Genomic DNA, 15,921 nt, shown 5'->3' with positions numbered 1-15,921 from the left:
CTCCTATTGGCCTGGAGCAGCAAACCGTGGCCACTGGGAGCCGCAGTTGGCTGAACCCGTGGACGCAGCAGGTATACAAACTGGCTTGGCCCACCAGCGGCTTTCCCTGCACAAGCGGTGAAACAAGTTTAGAAACCACTGCCTTAGACGCCTGAACTCTATATAGGGCTTGTCCTGTGCTTCAGGCCTTCAGGGCACTGATGGCAGCCAGCACTGTGGGTTGAGGCCCATGGTTTGATCAAGAACCCTGTATTCTCAAAAAAACAAAAAACAGGTGTCCCCTCTACACTAGCTCTTCCACCATTGCTTCTACTAGTAGAACTATACTAATATTAGTGCAACAGTAGGAGATTTCCTGAAAAACTCTTTAGACTCACTTCTAAGTCTGACTCAGAGGCTGCAGTGTGTGAAATTTCAGGTTTAAACAACTAAGATTTTAAAGATTCTATGTAACTTTTTAAACAAATTGTTACAGTATTTTACAGCTGACATTAATAAACATGTAACACACAGTAAAATATATAGTATTTCCCAGGTTTGTTTGTTTTTGCTTAATGACAATACAGCATGGTGTAGGGAAATATTTGTTGAATATATAAAAATGTTCATGTAACTGCTAGATTATAAAAATGCTTTTTGTAATATAAAGGATGAATATACTTGGTATTACTTTCCTGTAGGTATTTGAAAGTGCTGTAGACCCGGCTGCTGTAACAGAGATGCTTGAAAGTAAGTATAATTTAAAGAACATTCTGAATGCATGTATAACTGAAGACAGTGTAGTTGCTCCAAATCTATCTTTCTATCCATCCTTATTTTTTATTGTTATATTCAAAATACTCCTGTAGCATATTATAATTTCTCAGCCACCTTGACATTTTTTTTGTGTTTTTCTAGGCAATGTAACAACGTTTGGATTAATTCAACTAATATCTTCAGGTATTGGGCTAGTAAATATTTTACAAAATAGCAGTTTAATAGACATTGAAAGGAGCATCCCAGTGGATGTTAACTTTGAGTCTTGCCTCCCCACTTTCTTCCTCTTTCCCATCTCCTCTTCTAGGGGGCTTCAACTATCTGCTGTCCCCAACCCCAACTCTGCATACACTTTGATCATCTACCAGCGAAAATAAGTTACATTTTCTGACTAGTGACTTACTTGTTGTTTTGTTAGAATTATTCAAATTAATCTAATTTCTTTCCCCTGTCATTGATCTAACTTCTTTCTCATCTCTGTCACTATTATTGTTCACCAATGATATTTAAATATAACACAAATAATAATTTAGAGTTCCATTTAGCAGATATTAGCATTGGCTCTATAACAACTTTTTTTTGTGGTTTTTATGAGTTAGAAAAATCAAGTGGACACAGGGTGGCAGAATAACCCTACTCTTTAAGGTAATCAAATATGGAACAATTGTATGTGTGGTAAAATCATTGGCAGTTTTCATTACTGAAAAATAGGTAGTGCTCTACCACTAATATAATATATTTAATGCATTTTTATATTATCGGTTGCTTTGTTAGGAGTATTCAAATTACTTTAATTTCTTTTTCCAGATTTTCTCATCTCTGTTACCATTATGGTTCATCCATGATATGTAAATATAACACGAATAATAACGTAGAGCTCCGTTTTTTGTTGTAGCCCTGCAAAAATATGTAGTTTTTTTTTTTTTTTTTTACAATGGGAAGTTAGTATTTTTTTCACTCTTTTTTCACTCAAAAAGTGGATGAAGGGATTTTGCTCAACTTTTAAAAAATCCAAATGTAATGCTTGATAGTGAAACCAGCACGGACTCCAGTTTGTCTTGTACCAGTGTCAGCACCAGTGCAGTGAAACTGGTTGCTGCCATGTTTCTATTTTCTAGTGTAAACATGGCCCAAGAGGGAGTTCTAGAGAGCCCTTAAAAATGACCCAGCTATAAAGGATCAAGCTGAGAAGGATTAAGAATCTGGCTCTCTTTATTACCTTTTACTGTAGTTTTCTATCTTTTTTACTCTTAGTTGTGCTAGCGTCAGAGCTGCAGGCTCTAATATGCCATCGCTACAATATGCAGCATCTTTCATAAGGACAAACTACAGCGTAGCCGTCAACCTAAATTTTGAACAAAAATAGTTGATTTTCTTTTGATGCAATACATCTCTCTGTGTTTTTCCCAAAGCTTCACCACCTTCCATCAGAAACCTGATTGCACACTCTAGAGGGTGAGAACTGGCAGCTGCTCATTAGACAGAAGTAAAGGCCAGATTTTCAAAACTTGCACAGCACGCAGTACCTCTCAGTGTGGTCATTCAAAAAGTTGAACACTTTGAAAATGTTACTATTTCATTTATGTGCCTACTTAGGAGTTAAGGTCTTTGAAAATCTGGCCCAAAGCCTTCTATGAAAACCAATAGGCCATACATTGCTTTTGGAGAAAAGTCTGAAGTTTAGGATTTTTTAGTTCAAAGGTTGTCTAAGGGTATGTCTCCACTGCAATTAAAAACCTGAGGCTGGTCCATGCCCGTTGACTTGAGCTCGCAGAGCTCAGGCTAAGGGGCTGCTTAATTGCAATGTAGATGTTTGGGATCCGGCTGGGATTCAGACTCTAGGGCCACTGCAAGGTGGGAGGGCCTTAGACTAAGTCTGAATGTCCAACAGCCCCTGAGTCTGAGCCTGGTGAGCCCAAATCAACTGGCAAGGGCCAGTCGCAGGTGTCTAACTGCAGTATAGACATATATTCTAGGTAGATAAGGCTTTGCCTTTAGTCTCATTATGAGCGAGCCAGGGTCCTTGTATCTGAATGTCACAGAACCCATTCAAGCAGGGGAGTAGCAACTTTTCTGGCAGGTATTCAGAACATGTTCTTATCAGAAATTTGCAGGGCTGCTACTTGGGGTTCATGAACTGGTGCTTGCTTGACACTGCAGCAAGTTTAGATGCTGGTTTCAGGAAGGCTGTGCTTCAGTCACAGTTTAGCAAATGGTGTGTTACGGTCCACCTCCTTGTTAGTCTCCTATCCTGGGGAAGCAATGTGATGAAGGAGAAAAATGAGTTGCTTACCAAAGTGGTCTTTGTCTCTAAATATATAGCTTATCAGGGTTGGAAGGGACCTCAGAAAATCATCTAGTCCAACCCCCTGCTCAAAGCAGGACCAATCCCCAACTAAATCCCCAAATGGCCCCCTCAAGGATTGAGCTTATGATCCTGGGTTTGGTAGGCTAATACTCAAACCACTGAGCTATTCCTCCCCTGACCCTGCTCCTCCCCTCTGCTTCAGAACTCAATGTCATGGGCTTCTAGAAATAGAGAACAACAACAGGATGGTTAGAAAGGTGAGGATATTTATACTCTAAGTCAGCTGAATGCTGGACTCAGCAGTACACAAAAGGGTTCCATGGTTGGATGGCTGGGTATGTGACTCCTGCTGTATGGAGAGAGTACATTCAAAGAACAAAAGTTACCTTGGTAAGTAACCCCTATTATTTTTCCTGTCATCACTTGTGATAAAGTAATATCTTTTATTGGATCAACTTCTGCTGGTGAAAGGGTCAAGCTTTCAAGCTACACATCACTCTTCTTTAGATCTGAAGCAGAGAACCTAATGTCTGAGATAAACACAAGATGGGACAGGTTGTTAAGCATGAGAGGTACACACATGCTATAGGAGACCCCTTAAAATGAAGCGGGTCATAAAGGATTAGATTGTTAAGATAAAGGGACCACAGCATGTGTGAACCCCTTATTCTGAACAATCTAACCTTTTATTGCCCACTTACGCTTAACAGTCTGCCCCACCTTGTGTTAAACTCAGATGCTCTGGTTACCTGCTCCAGACTACAGGAGTTTGGTATGGCTCGAAAGCTTGTCCTTTCCACCAACAGAAGTTGGTCCAGTAAAAGATATTGCCTCACCCACCTTCTCTTTCTCATATCCTGGGACCAAAACGGCCACAACAGCACTGCAAATCACTTTATGATGATAGCTATACTGAACAAACATAAGAGTGTAAATATGATTTTTATAAGCCCATTGCAAACATTCCTGTTTGATTTTATTTAAATAGACAATTAATTAGGTTAATTAGTAGTTCGACCAGTGCTTCAAAAAGTAAAGCTCTTTCTAAATGCTAATAAGCTAAATCCTAGTGCCATGAGGATATTAAGAAAACTCCCAGTGTACATCATGGGGTCAGGATTTGGCCCTGTATGGATAGACAGATACTCTGCATATTCTGGAAGAGCCATGCTCTGTAAAGGCAGAATCTTGAATGCTTTCTTCTCCTAATCACATCAGTGAGATTGATGGTGCTCAGCTCTCCTAAGCTTGGGCCCTAATAAAAGCGAAGGACAGATTTGAATTTGGTGTGCTCTCCAAAGTTTCACTGCTTTGGAAATTCCCCACTATACATGTGGATCGTTTGTCTCTGAGGTTATGCAGTCATTCCGATCCCAAAATAGTTTGGGGCACTGGTGACAAACTGAGTGTTAAAGATGGCATCAGGCTGCAGTGTTGCTGTGCTAAGCCTAATCTTTCATTACAGATGGAGTAGTAAATTGACTCTCTCCCTTCTGCCTCCTTCATTTCACTTTCAAAATAGAGACATTAATCAGGAGCAGAGTAGTCAGAGCAATGGAAATGAGACTAACAAGTCATTTGATTTAAAAGCAGTTATTTTCTCAGTCCCTAAGACTAGAAGTATGACCTTACTGGAGCCTTTCTCACAAATTAAAAATGAGCACACAACAGAACAGAGTATTCACTGATTATCAGTGTTTCTGTTGTTTTCATTACACTAATTGCTCAGGGCTCAAACTGAGGGTCCCCCATTTACCATTTGGAGCAGGGCAATATACCAAAGAGAAGCAAAGTGCCGCTGTCCTGAAAGCTTCCTACATCAAGGCCCAAAGGACTTGTGCACCTCCTCATACAATCTCAGAGCAGATCCATAGGGGATACCTCCCTTTGCGATTCCCTGTGACACTCCTGCTGGTGCACACCTATCCCAAAGCTCTCATGCACTTCTGACTAAGTTATTCCTAATGTGGAAAGAGAGGCAGGTCTCCTAGTGAGCCAAGGGGAGCTTGCACACTCTGCCAAGGGTTTGCTATAGAACGTGTGACTTTTAAAAAAATATTAACCATCTTGGAAACAGTTTTTCATTTTTTCACTCTTTCAGTGGGGGACAGTCTTGCTTTTTATGAAGAGAATACTCGAGATTTTCTCTTCCCAGAGCCCAAGCTGACTCCTGTGTATCCTGGTGTGGAGAGAGAGTTACTAATGAAAACGTCTCCTAGTTTCCCAGTAAGTTGTCTCCAAATGGGTGTTTGACATGGGTACCTGAAAAGAAGAAAGTGGGAGAGGTCTGGCCCAGCAGGCTAGTGTAACAGGGTGGGCTACTTTGTGAGGATCTCAGTTTGAGACATGAATTTGGACTGCTCTTGAGCAGAGAGACATGTTCAAGTACCTTGTATGGCTCTGTACTGTCCTGAAAAATGTAACAGGCATTACCTGACTGAAGAGTAAACCGACTAGCCAGAGGCCAATGTAAAAGATGGGTGAGAGGGCCTGGCCTCAAAGTTCCCATCCTCAGCTGCTGTGAAAGGGCAGGGTGCTGGGTAAATTTCCAGGGCGCTGTTCATTGACTGTGCTAGGGGGCACAGTCTTTCCTAGCCATTTACACACATGTACACACAAACATGCACATACATACATGCTAACACACACACACACTCTCTCTCTCTCTTTCTTAGTTTACCCTACTCTTCTCCAAATCGTCTTTTTTTGGGGGGGTCTTCTGTCCTTGTAAATGTGTCCAGTGTCTGTCTTTCCTGATGCTCTTAGTTTTCTGAAGCAGAAACAGAAGAAAAAAACTGACAAGATTCTCATCAGTTTCACTGAAACTGATTGGATTATGCAATAGAAGCAATGAAATTGACCAAGGTTTTGTTCATTTCATTCCGTTACTGCTTGGGAAAGCTATAAGCAGCAATACTCTGCTGGAGTCTCAAAGCCGCATTGGTTCACATTTAGAAAAATATTTTCAATACTGTAAGGGCTAGGAATGTAATTAGTTTTAAATAAAAATTTAAATTCTGCATAAATTGCTGGTTTAGTTTCACACGTACCAGGAACATTTTTCTACTCGCCATTGGCAAGTTCTGCCTAATACAGAGATACTTTAATGGCCCCATATAAACTTATAACACCTTCATTACTGGTGTACATTTAATCCAGTTTTCTTTTATGAGGATGGAATATTATAAAACAATATAATTAATATCAGCCACATGTGTAGCATTTTATCTAGTGTGTTAGGTAGGTCAAGGGCAGATTATCTGGGGATGATCATGTTGAGTATTTTGATGTGGTGTTGGAAATCTGAATATTTTATTGGTTGCCACAGTAATGAGAGAAGAATAATTTCTCAATGTTAAGTCAGTCAGTGTTTCAGGTAACAAGCCTTTGAATGGCTTTATTAACCTCAGCTTCCTGATATTCCCTGTAATTAAGATTAAAAAAAATAAATTACCATTGCCTTGATTGAGAGTTAAAATTCCTGTACACGCTTATTTCTGTTCTTTTTCTCATTCTAATTGTCTGAGAGAGACAAAAGTGACATCTACGTCAATCATGCAATTCAGCAAAACAAGGCTAATTCTGCTCACTTATTTTCTACTAACCAACCTGCCCATGCACATTCTGATATTTTTCACAGGGGAGAAAAGGTCAAACTATGATCCACTCTAAAATCCTGGTAACTTACCTAACTCATCACTTAGAATATTAACAATGCCCACTATTGCAGCAGATTCTCTTTTTCTAGATGTCATCATTGTCTCAGTACTGGTACTGGTGTCGTACGGCTCCCCTTCAAATCTTCCCAACTGCCTTGTAGGACCAGTGCTGGAACTTCATTTATAAAGAAGTATTTGGACTGCAAGGATTGAATGTGTAAAAATAGCCCATTGCATTTCTTCATGCTGAGATTTCAATGTGGGCAAAAAATAGAAGGCAGCATTAGATTTAATTATCTAAAATGGGGCTCCACTAATACTGTTAGGATTATAGCAGCTAATAGCTAGGTTTTGATTAATGTTGTCTTATTAAGACTAATTCTGTTAATTATTATAATACATTACTGTATTCTTGATACCACATTCATCTCTTTTGTTGTCATCCTTAATTTTTTCAGTATTCTAGTCCATGTGATGTTCTAGGTTTATCTAACTACTCTTATGTGCTGTGTCTGATTGTTTCTGTTAACAACGTATACATTTTTTCAGTTTATCTATCTTAATTTTCCAGGTCCAGTCTTGTGCTGTTCATAATTCTCTGCGGAGTACATTGCATTCATACTTTAATTGTGACTTTATTTACTGCAATAGTCTAGATTTTCACTATTATACTGATGATTTACTACTAACACAGTGGTCTTCTCTCACTCCCATTTATGTTTTTAACAGGATGGTTTGGTGACTTACAAAACTGGATGAGTAAACCCTCTGTGTCCTAGCAAAGCAAAAGTTAAATGCGCTGGGCCATCCAAATTTTCAGTCACATTGCTAAATCCCATATTATGATCCTGACTGACTGAGAGTCTTAGTTCATAATTTGAGTGTATTTTTGTACATCATTTGAATTTTCTATTGATACTGTAGGTTACCTAAGGGCTCAACCTGCAGGTTGATTCATGTGAACACTTCACTCATATGAGCAGTTACATTGAAATAACTGCAGCCACTAATACAAGCAAGGCTGGCAGGATTGGGCCCTGAATGTGTCCTTTCCTGGACTTTCTCTGAACAGAATCTTTGGACACTGGGATTTTTATGTCAGGCTGTTGTTACATTGCTGTAAATCCATTGAGTTCACCACATTTACTTCTGATTTATAGCATTGTAAATGGGAGCAGAATCATGTCCACCCCTTTGTGAGGTGTGGCTTTACTGACATCTGAAATATCAACAAGTAAATGTAAGCATCTTCCTAAGCATAGCTGTTCCTAGGGTTTCCCTACAGAGATCTCTCTGTCCTAGGCCCAGGCTCCCTATGCGCAAACCCTCTGTCACCTCCTTTACATATAGGGTAGAGTTGATGAGCCACATCTGCCACAATGACTTAGCAGGAATCAAGAAGCATCTCCCTGAGGGGTCCATCATCTGCCAACAGGGTGGATCAACAGAAGAACCTTGCCACCATATTACAGTTTGATACTCCTAGATTGTGAGACTGTGTAATAAAGAAAACTACCTGTTTTGCAGTGTTTTACAGTCAACATAAAGCATTTGTAATATTTAGAGATTAAATGCAGTAAAGCTGTGTTAGTGCAGCACTAAGGTTGCACAGTTAAACCCTCAAATCCGGAAGTGCAAAACTTAAGTCCAAACATTCAACCTTAAATACTGTTCTACTGTGGAAAGTGACTCTGTAAAACACTAGTTTTGTAGGATTCCAGTTTATTGTCTTGAAATTAATTACATCTTCAGTGTCCTCCCCTCGGGCAAAAATTCTAGTCGCTTGTCCACTGATACCTAAAAATTCAGCTCTGGCTTTTCAACTAAAAAGTGGTTGATCCAGTTGTGGGACTGTCTCTTTCTCTTAAGTAAATTAAAGTTAAATATTGTTGCTGCTGTGGTTGTCTATTGCATTTCTCTGCATTCTGCTTGTTCAGTTTTATGCTGCTGTGACCAAGTGTCTCATTTTTATTCTCTTATTTTTACTGTGTCTGACTCTCACTTGCTGTTATGTGTTTTATTTTATCCCTCTTTTAATATAAATTTAAATGCCACTGCCTCCACCAGTCTGAGACAATAAGTCAGAACTGAGAATATGTAACAATTCATTTAGAAACTCAGAAGAAAATTCTAATACTCAATAATATTATGTGAAGTGTCCAAGTGGACTTCTAGAAATCTAGGTCTGCCGTAGGGCCTGATCCAAAGCCCACTGAAATAAATGGAAAGACACCTTGACCTCAGGCTCATATGGAGTAGGACAAGTGAAGTGCTCCATTGGTGCTGCCTTTTGTAACTGTGAGTGAATCTGTAAATGTTCCCTGTCAAGCCAGAAAAGAATAGTCTGATGGGGCTGGAAGGTCTTCTACTCTGAGTCATTCACATGTTTCTGCATCAAGTCCTGGCATGTGCTTTGCTGCCTCTATGTGCCTGGACTTGTTTGGTTCCTCAGTTAAATTCATACGAAGACCCATGTTCTTTCACTGTAATGCAATTGAACAATGAAAACGGAATTTCCATCAAGGTCAATATGTCCTGAAAGCAGGTGGCCTGCTGGTTAAAAACTTTGTTAAATGTTCCTGCACTCTGTCATTTGTTGCAAATTTCATAGTATTTAAATGTAATTTTAGAGACAACTGACATTCCTCTCCTTTCCCTCCTCACTCAGTACCTGGGTAAAGTGGCCTAGCAGATTGTCAGTTTGTACATTGTCATAATGGGTTGATTCTTCTTTAGTCACTAAGCCACTATGTGGAATAAAAGCACTGAAACTGTAGGAATGCTGATTTCTATAGCCTGGTGAGGCGGCTGGGACCCAAATGTTCCATAGCAGCTTCAAGCAGATAAATTTGATTTTTCTGCAGTATTGGCAACACAGTCCCAGAAGTTCTTGCCCCTTCAAATTTGTTACCCTTAAGGAGTTCAAAACAGTTTTCAGTTGGCCATTAATAGTAAGTGTCGTTGACTGGAGATTGAACCTAAGAATAAAATGTGCCTGAATGTATCTTGTAATCAAGGAAGCCTCTCACTGTGCTAACTTGATCATTTGGTTGTTAATTTTATTGTTCTGATCCAGCTGAAGTCATTATAGTTAAGCTAAAAGTCATGATGGGCTGAATGGATTTGGAAAGACATAACATAACTCAATTTTGAAACAGACTAGATTGGAAATTGAACGTCTCCCTTTAGGGCTAAATTGTGCCTCTTAGAAGGTAGAGTGATGTGAGAGAGGGGGAAAACTTTTGGAGAAGTGTGGTGAGCAGCAGGACTTGCTGCTTTACATTTTGGCTCTGGCTACACTACAAAGCTTACAGCTGTTCTGCAGTGCTGCTAGTGCAGATGCTCTAAGCCCATGGGAGAGAGCTCTCCTGTCGACTTAATTACTTCAGCCCCTATCAGCAGCAGTAGCGCTGTCCACACCGGTTAGGTCGATGTAACATATGTCACTTAGGGGGAGTGGCTTATGTACACCCCTGAGTGACATTAGTTATACCAATGTAAGTGACAGTGTGTAGAAGTCCTCATAAAAGTATAGCCAGTGCTTCCCACAGAGGTCCCTTGCTTACAGTTGCTGCCTGTGTACAGGATAGGACCCTGACCTGCCTTTTCCCTGTGCAGATACACTTTCTCTAGGGCTCTGAGCCTCGCAGGCACTGCTAGCTGGCACTACCCTTTACACTGCAGAAAGTTTATGGCTTCTTGCTCCGTCTCTCGCCATCTCAGTGCACAAATGTAGAGGCAGGTATAACTTGGTCCTTTAATGTTCATACAGTTACGGTGACTTCATAGTTACTGCTTTTAAAGAAATCGGAACTACATTAAATACAAATTGCAAAGCTGATTGCAAGTTAACAGATTGTGTTTGTTAATTACAGATTATAATTGTCTTTCTGCAATATTTGTCACCGTTTCACCTACCTTGACAGGAAAACTGAAATATTGATTCAGTTTTCACAGCTGTTTGGAGGATGTCGTTTGGAGCGTGAAGGGCCCATTAGGAAGACTGGTGTTTAGTAAATACAGCTGTTACACAAACAGGAAAGAGCTGTTTGCCCCCTCAAATCTATAAAAAGAATTATTCTCCCATTTCATCCCAGCTCTTACTCTTTGAGGAATGGAATATTTCTCTGAGATTGTGCTAGTATCTTACATATTTTTCTACATAGTTGGCCTCAACCATCATCTTTCCCCACTTTACAAGGATTAGGTCCATAAAGAGGGTCCATTGCTTCCCTGCTCAATATCGTGTTACCTGAATATGCAACCCAAGAGCACTTTGCTTCTTTTTGCTGCCATTTTGCATTGCAAGTTCATTCTCATTTTGCTATCTGTTATTACCCCTTTTTGGTTTTGGCTTCCTCTAGTCACTTCTGATTCTGAAATAACAATTAAGGAGCTTGAGGAAATGTCACTGAATTAGAGGTGCGGTTGCTCATCTCTGTAAAATTGTAACACCTGCACTATGACATTATTTTTAGTGATTTCACCTCTTTATTATTTTTAAGGGAATTGCACCAAAAATAGAGTTTTCTACAAGAACAACCATCACTGAGCTTCCACTTCAATATAGAAAGCAGTTTTATGTAAGTATTTTAAATAAAGGACACACACACATGGACAGAAACATCAATGTTTGATCTGACCTGTCACTATTGCATTTAAGTGCCTCATACAGCAATAAGAATCACACTGATTCTGCACTGAAAGGCAAAATCTCTTCCCTCAGTTCACCTGCTATGACGAGGGGTTGTTATTTGGTGGTGGTTGTCAGGAGGATGTTGCTGATTATTCTGGGAAAAGCCAACACAAAAGAATGGGGCTTGCATTGTCTCCTAAAAGAGGCTAGACTTGGGCTGATTGTGATTTCTAGTGGGAAGAATTTCCCTGACCCATGGGCCCTTATGAGAATGGTTTGCTTGTGGCTGTGAGTGTTTCATTTTTGCAAGCTATTGGTTGCTGTTTCTTCTGCTTGGTTCCCCCAACCCCCCAACATAGCTTCAGTTTTCTCTGGATTGAGCTATAACCAACTAACCAAGACACAATCTCCAGTGTCATTTGTTCCTCTGCACCAGCAGGTTAGGTACATTACCAGATAATTATTCTTTATGGTCCAAATTTTGCAGTCCTTTCTGGAACAAAGTTCTCCCTGAGGTCAAGGGAGTTTTTTTCAATTAAAGGTTACAGAATTTGGCTCCTTCAGAATTACTGCTGCTTCGGAGTCAAATGCTTAGATCCTTACTCAAGCAAGCTCTCACTGAAGTAATAAACTCAGGATTTTGAGTTTAGGTCTCAATCCTTTGAGCTGCTGAATGCTTCTTTAGAGATTCTCTTAACTCCAGTTTAATTCAATAGATGTTGGTACTATAGGTCCGTCGCATCTTAGACTCATCTAACATGCGCGATTTCAGCTTTACGCGTTCAGCAAAAACAAGAAAAAAACAACAACAAAGAAAAAAATACTGGTTCTGTAGTGCAGGCGATTGCGCCCCCCATTATACTCAATATAATGTTGACTATACGTGATTTTCACTTTATGCGCTGACTGTGGAACATAACCTCAGCGTAAGATGAGACAGACCTCTACTAGCACCACACAGGGGGCAATCAGCATCTCACAGGATCAAGCCCTGGATAAGAAGTTGTCAAACAAAGGTAAAATGGATAAAAAAGATAGGCCTGAGGCTCTTCTTTCTGTTATTGACTTTCTGTCGCTTCTCGGCACAGATTCCCCAGTTTTAATTTGTAGCCACATAGAGCCATATTCTGCTCTTAGTTGTGTAGGAGCCTCCCATTGACTTTAAACACTGCTTAGCTGACTGTCTTTTACACAGAGGTTTGCAAATAGCTTGTACATGTTTCTGCTTGGATAATTACTTTGAGACAATTTATCTAGCAGGGCAGAAACACGATGAGGATACAAAGATCTGCCTCTGTATCACCCAGGCGAAGGAGCATTTCACCAGCACGATGTAAGACAATAAAGAAAAAGGATAATAAGATCTGTAAGAGTCTTACAAGATTATTAAGATCCCGCTCTCCATCTCCAAATGCTACAAAGCACCTATGTCAGTTCTGCAAAGAAAACCAACAGCAGCAATCAAGGCTAAGCCTGGGATCTCTTCGGTACAAACTGGATGCTGAAACCAGGCCACCATTTGTTGTTAGACATGTAAGTCTTAAAATTGCTGTACTAAGTTCTTTTTTTGTTATTGTGATATTAGAGTAAATTGGGTGCATCGGTTATCCTTCCTGAACAAGAGCAAGATGAGACCCAGAGAAATTAACCAGCATCACATTTGTAAATGTAAAAAGAAATGCTTAATTGATCTGTGGAACTCACTGCCACTAAATAGTATTGAGGTCAGCTAGTTAGCAGATTCAGGAGAAGATTAGACATTTGTATGATTAATAAGGACATCCAAAGTTACGTTTAGATGGGATAAAAATTATAAGAGACTTGAACCCTCATTCTTTAGGCCATAAACAAACCATTAGCTGTCTGGGGTTAGGAAGAAGCTGTCTTCATGGGACAGGTTTTTCCTTAATGTTTCATCATAAGGTTTCTTCCGCCTTCCTCTGAAGCATCCAGTGCTGGTCACTCTCAGAGACAGGACATAGGACTAGATGGACCATTAGTGTAGCAAGATATAACAAACCCCATTTTTTTTTCTACATTGGATTTCTTAAATGGCGAATCTAGAGAACATTCAAGTCAGTGGGAAGACTTCCATTGATTTTAGTGGGCTTTGAACTGATGGGGCCTTTTATCTGAAGATCTCAAAGTAATTTACAAACACTAGCTAATTAAGTATCACAGTGCCCATGTGAGGTGTGTGTGTGTGTATATATCTAGTTACTTATCTATCTAAACACCCCAGCCAACCCACTAAATTATCTATGTATCGTTTCCCCCAGTTTGTAGTTTTACTTGATTTTAAATGGTCATTTATAATGTTTTAAAATTCCATAGATACCCTGTGGCAATCTGTGAGGGGCATACATTTTTTGAGTCCGCTGTTCCATGAAGATGAAAGATATTTTGAGTCTTTGTGAAGATGAATGCATTTTTCAAAACTGTCCTAACCACAAATTTAAAAGAAAACTCAAAGTTCTAGTGCCACATCTGTGACTGTACCTCCCATAAGGCTTTATGGAAATATGCTTAGAATGTGTTTTATACTACATATGCCATGTAACATATCTCAAAGGTTATGATCTACTGAATGTATTAATCCTATTTGTATGCATGTATCATTTTTGTATTCAAAGTTTTGAATGTTATGAATTTTGGCTGTGTACTGGCTTGATTTCTAAATAACCTTAGTAGAGCATTTGATCAGTTCCTGGAGAAAGGAATGTTGAGATTAAGTACCTAATCAAGAAACACTTAAAGGACAGTGGATCTTGGAATGCTCCAATCCACATAAGAAGTCTACTTGAGGATGTTCAAGGTAGCATGTAAACAGTGGATGCTGCCTGTACAAATTGTGAGTCATGCATGGACATGTGAATTGCCCAGGTGACGTCTAAACTCCATGTTGGAGCTGGACTTTGCATAGGAGTGAGGAGGGGTCTCCACCCACAAGAGAAGGTCTATTTAAACTCCTGGGAGACCCCTCCATTTTGTCTTCAGCTGGCTAAAGAGGGAGGCTCTCCACCTCCCTAGGATACCTGAAAGAAATTGGAACAAAGGACAGTGACTGCAAGGGGTGTGAGTAATTGCTGGACCCAGGCTAAAAGGAGATTAGTCTGTAAAAGGGAGCATTCTGGAACTGGTGAGGATCTTATCTGTATTCAGTTTGATTAGACATAGATTTGCACATTTTATTTTATTTTGCTTGGTGACAGACTTTGTTCTGTCTGTTACTATTTGGAATGACTTAGATTCTACTTTCTGTATTTAATAAAATCACCTTTTACTTATTAATTAACTCAGAGTATGTATTAATACCTGGGGGAGCAAACAACTGTGCATATCTCTCTGTCAGTGTTATAGAGGGCGAACAGTTTATGAGTTTACCCTGTATAAAGCTTTATTTATTTGCGTTTAGACCCCATTGAGGGTTGGGCATCTGAGTGTTAAAGACAAGAACACTTCTGTTAGCTCCTTTCAGGTAAACCTGCAGCTTTGGGGCAAGTAATTCAGACCCTGGGTCTTTGTTGGAGTAGATGGAAGTGTCTGGCTCAGCAGGACAGGGTGCTGAGGCCCCAAGCTGGCAGGGAAGGCAGGGATAGAAGTAGTCTTGGCACATCGGGTGGCAGCTCCCAAGGGGGTTTCTGTGATCCAACCCGTCACAACATCCGCTACCTCTTTTATAACAAGATGGTATCTATATACTTGTCATTTCCTTATTCTAAAAACATCAGTAATGTCAGAATCCCAGTGTTTTTTAAACTAGGTGGTTTTGCTGAAATCTCTGCACTGTGCTGTGTATATTGTTCTCTTTTGTATACTCTCATAGCTGTGAAAGAAAGAAATAGAGGAAAGGGAAGAAACAATTTTTTTAATTCTTTTCTTTGTAAGCTGTAAGCAGTTGCAAACATGTTCATGTCTAGACCTAGTTTTCACAGAATAAAAATGTGGCTTCATATTATTCCTTCATTTTAGAAGTTGTTTTCGATGTTTCTGATTGTTGTCACATGCTGAATATATGAGTAGAGACACTGGTTTTATGGCCCATGACAACTGTTTTTGACATATCCTGCTGCCTAATAACCCCCATTGGCCTACTTCTGCAGAAGTTTTAATTGCCCACTTCATGTTAAGTGGTCTCCTACAACATGTGTGAACCTAGCAATCAGTCCCACCTTGTATTTAGCTTGAACCTCTGGAAACCTTCTCCAGACCTGAAGAAGAACTCTGTGAAGCTCGAAAGCTTGTCCCTTCCACCAGCAGAGGTTAGTCCAATAGAAGATATTACCTCATACCATATCTCTTTCATTTCAGGTAGACAGTTCTAACCCATTTGGTGAAAAAACTTCGTCACAGTTACCTTATCGAAATCCAAAACAAAATGTGAGCTCAGCAAAGAATTCACTTGAATTTCAGTTGAAACGAGGTACTTTTAATCTGTTTTTAATAAAAAATAAAACAATGCTAATTATAGAAGTAATAGCACCATTTGTCCTAATTCTAAAGGTGTTTGAAAACTATGGCTTGTATTCTTCAACTCCCGTTTCAAAGAGGCTGTTTGAGGA

The 15,921-nt window shown here is 39.7% G+C and overlaps 1 protein-coding gene across 3 annotated transcripts in view; it reads left to right on the top strand.

Annotated features, from left to right (window-relative positions):
• SPATA6L (spermatogenesis associated 6 like) overlaps positions 1-15,921 on the top strand; it is a 36,900-nt gene that overhangs the window by 4,308 nt on the left and 16,671 nt on the right. The window contains exons 3-8 of one of the 3 annotated variants that reach the window (XM_030567490.1): positions 681-729; positions 898-939; positions 5,220-5,290; positions 11,229-11,306; positions 12,617-12,892; positions 15,671-15,782. In XM_030567490.1, coding sequence (XP_030423350.1) covers positions 681-729; positions 898-939; positions 5,220-5,290; positions 11,229-11,306; positions 12,617-12,892; positions 15,671-15,782 — 628 coding nt within the window. Of the gene's footprint in view, positions 1-680; positions 730-897; positions 940-5,165; positions 5,291-11,228; positions 11,307-12,616; positions 12,893-15,670; positions 15,783-15,921 lie in introns of all 3 variants that reach the window. The other 2 variants (XM_030567489.1, XM_030567488.1) reach the window with 2 other exon arrangements.

Source organism: Gopherus evgoodei, chromosome 6 (assembly GCF_007399415.2).
Source record: "Gopherus evgoodei ecotype Sinaloan lineage chromosome 6, rGopEvg1_v1.p, whole genome shotgun sequence".
NCBI lineage: Eukaryota > Metazoa > Chordata > Testudines > Testudinidae > Gopherus > Gopherus evgoodei.
This window is presented reverse-complemented; position numbering and strand designations above follow the sequence as displayed.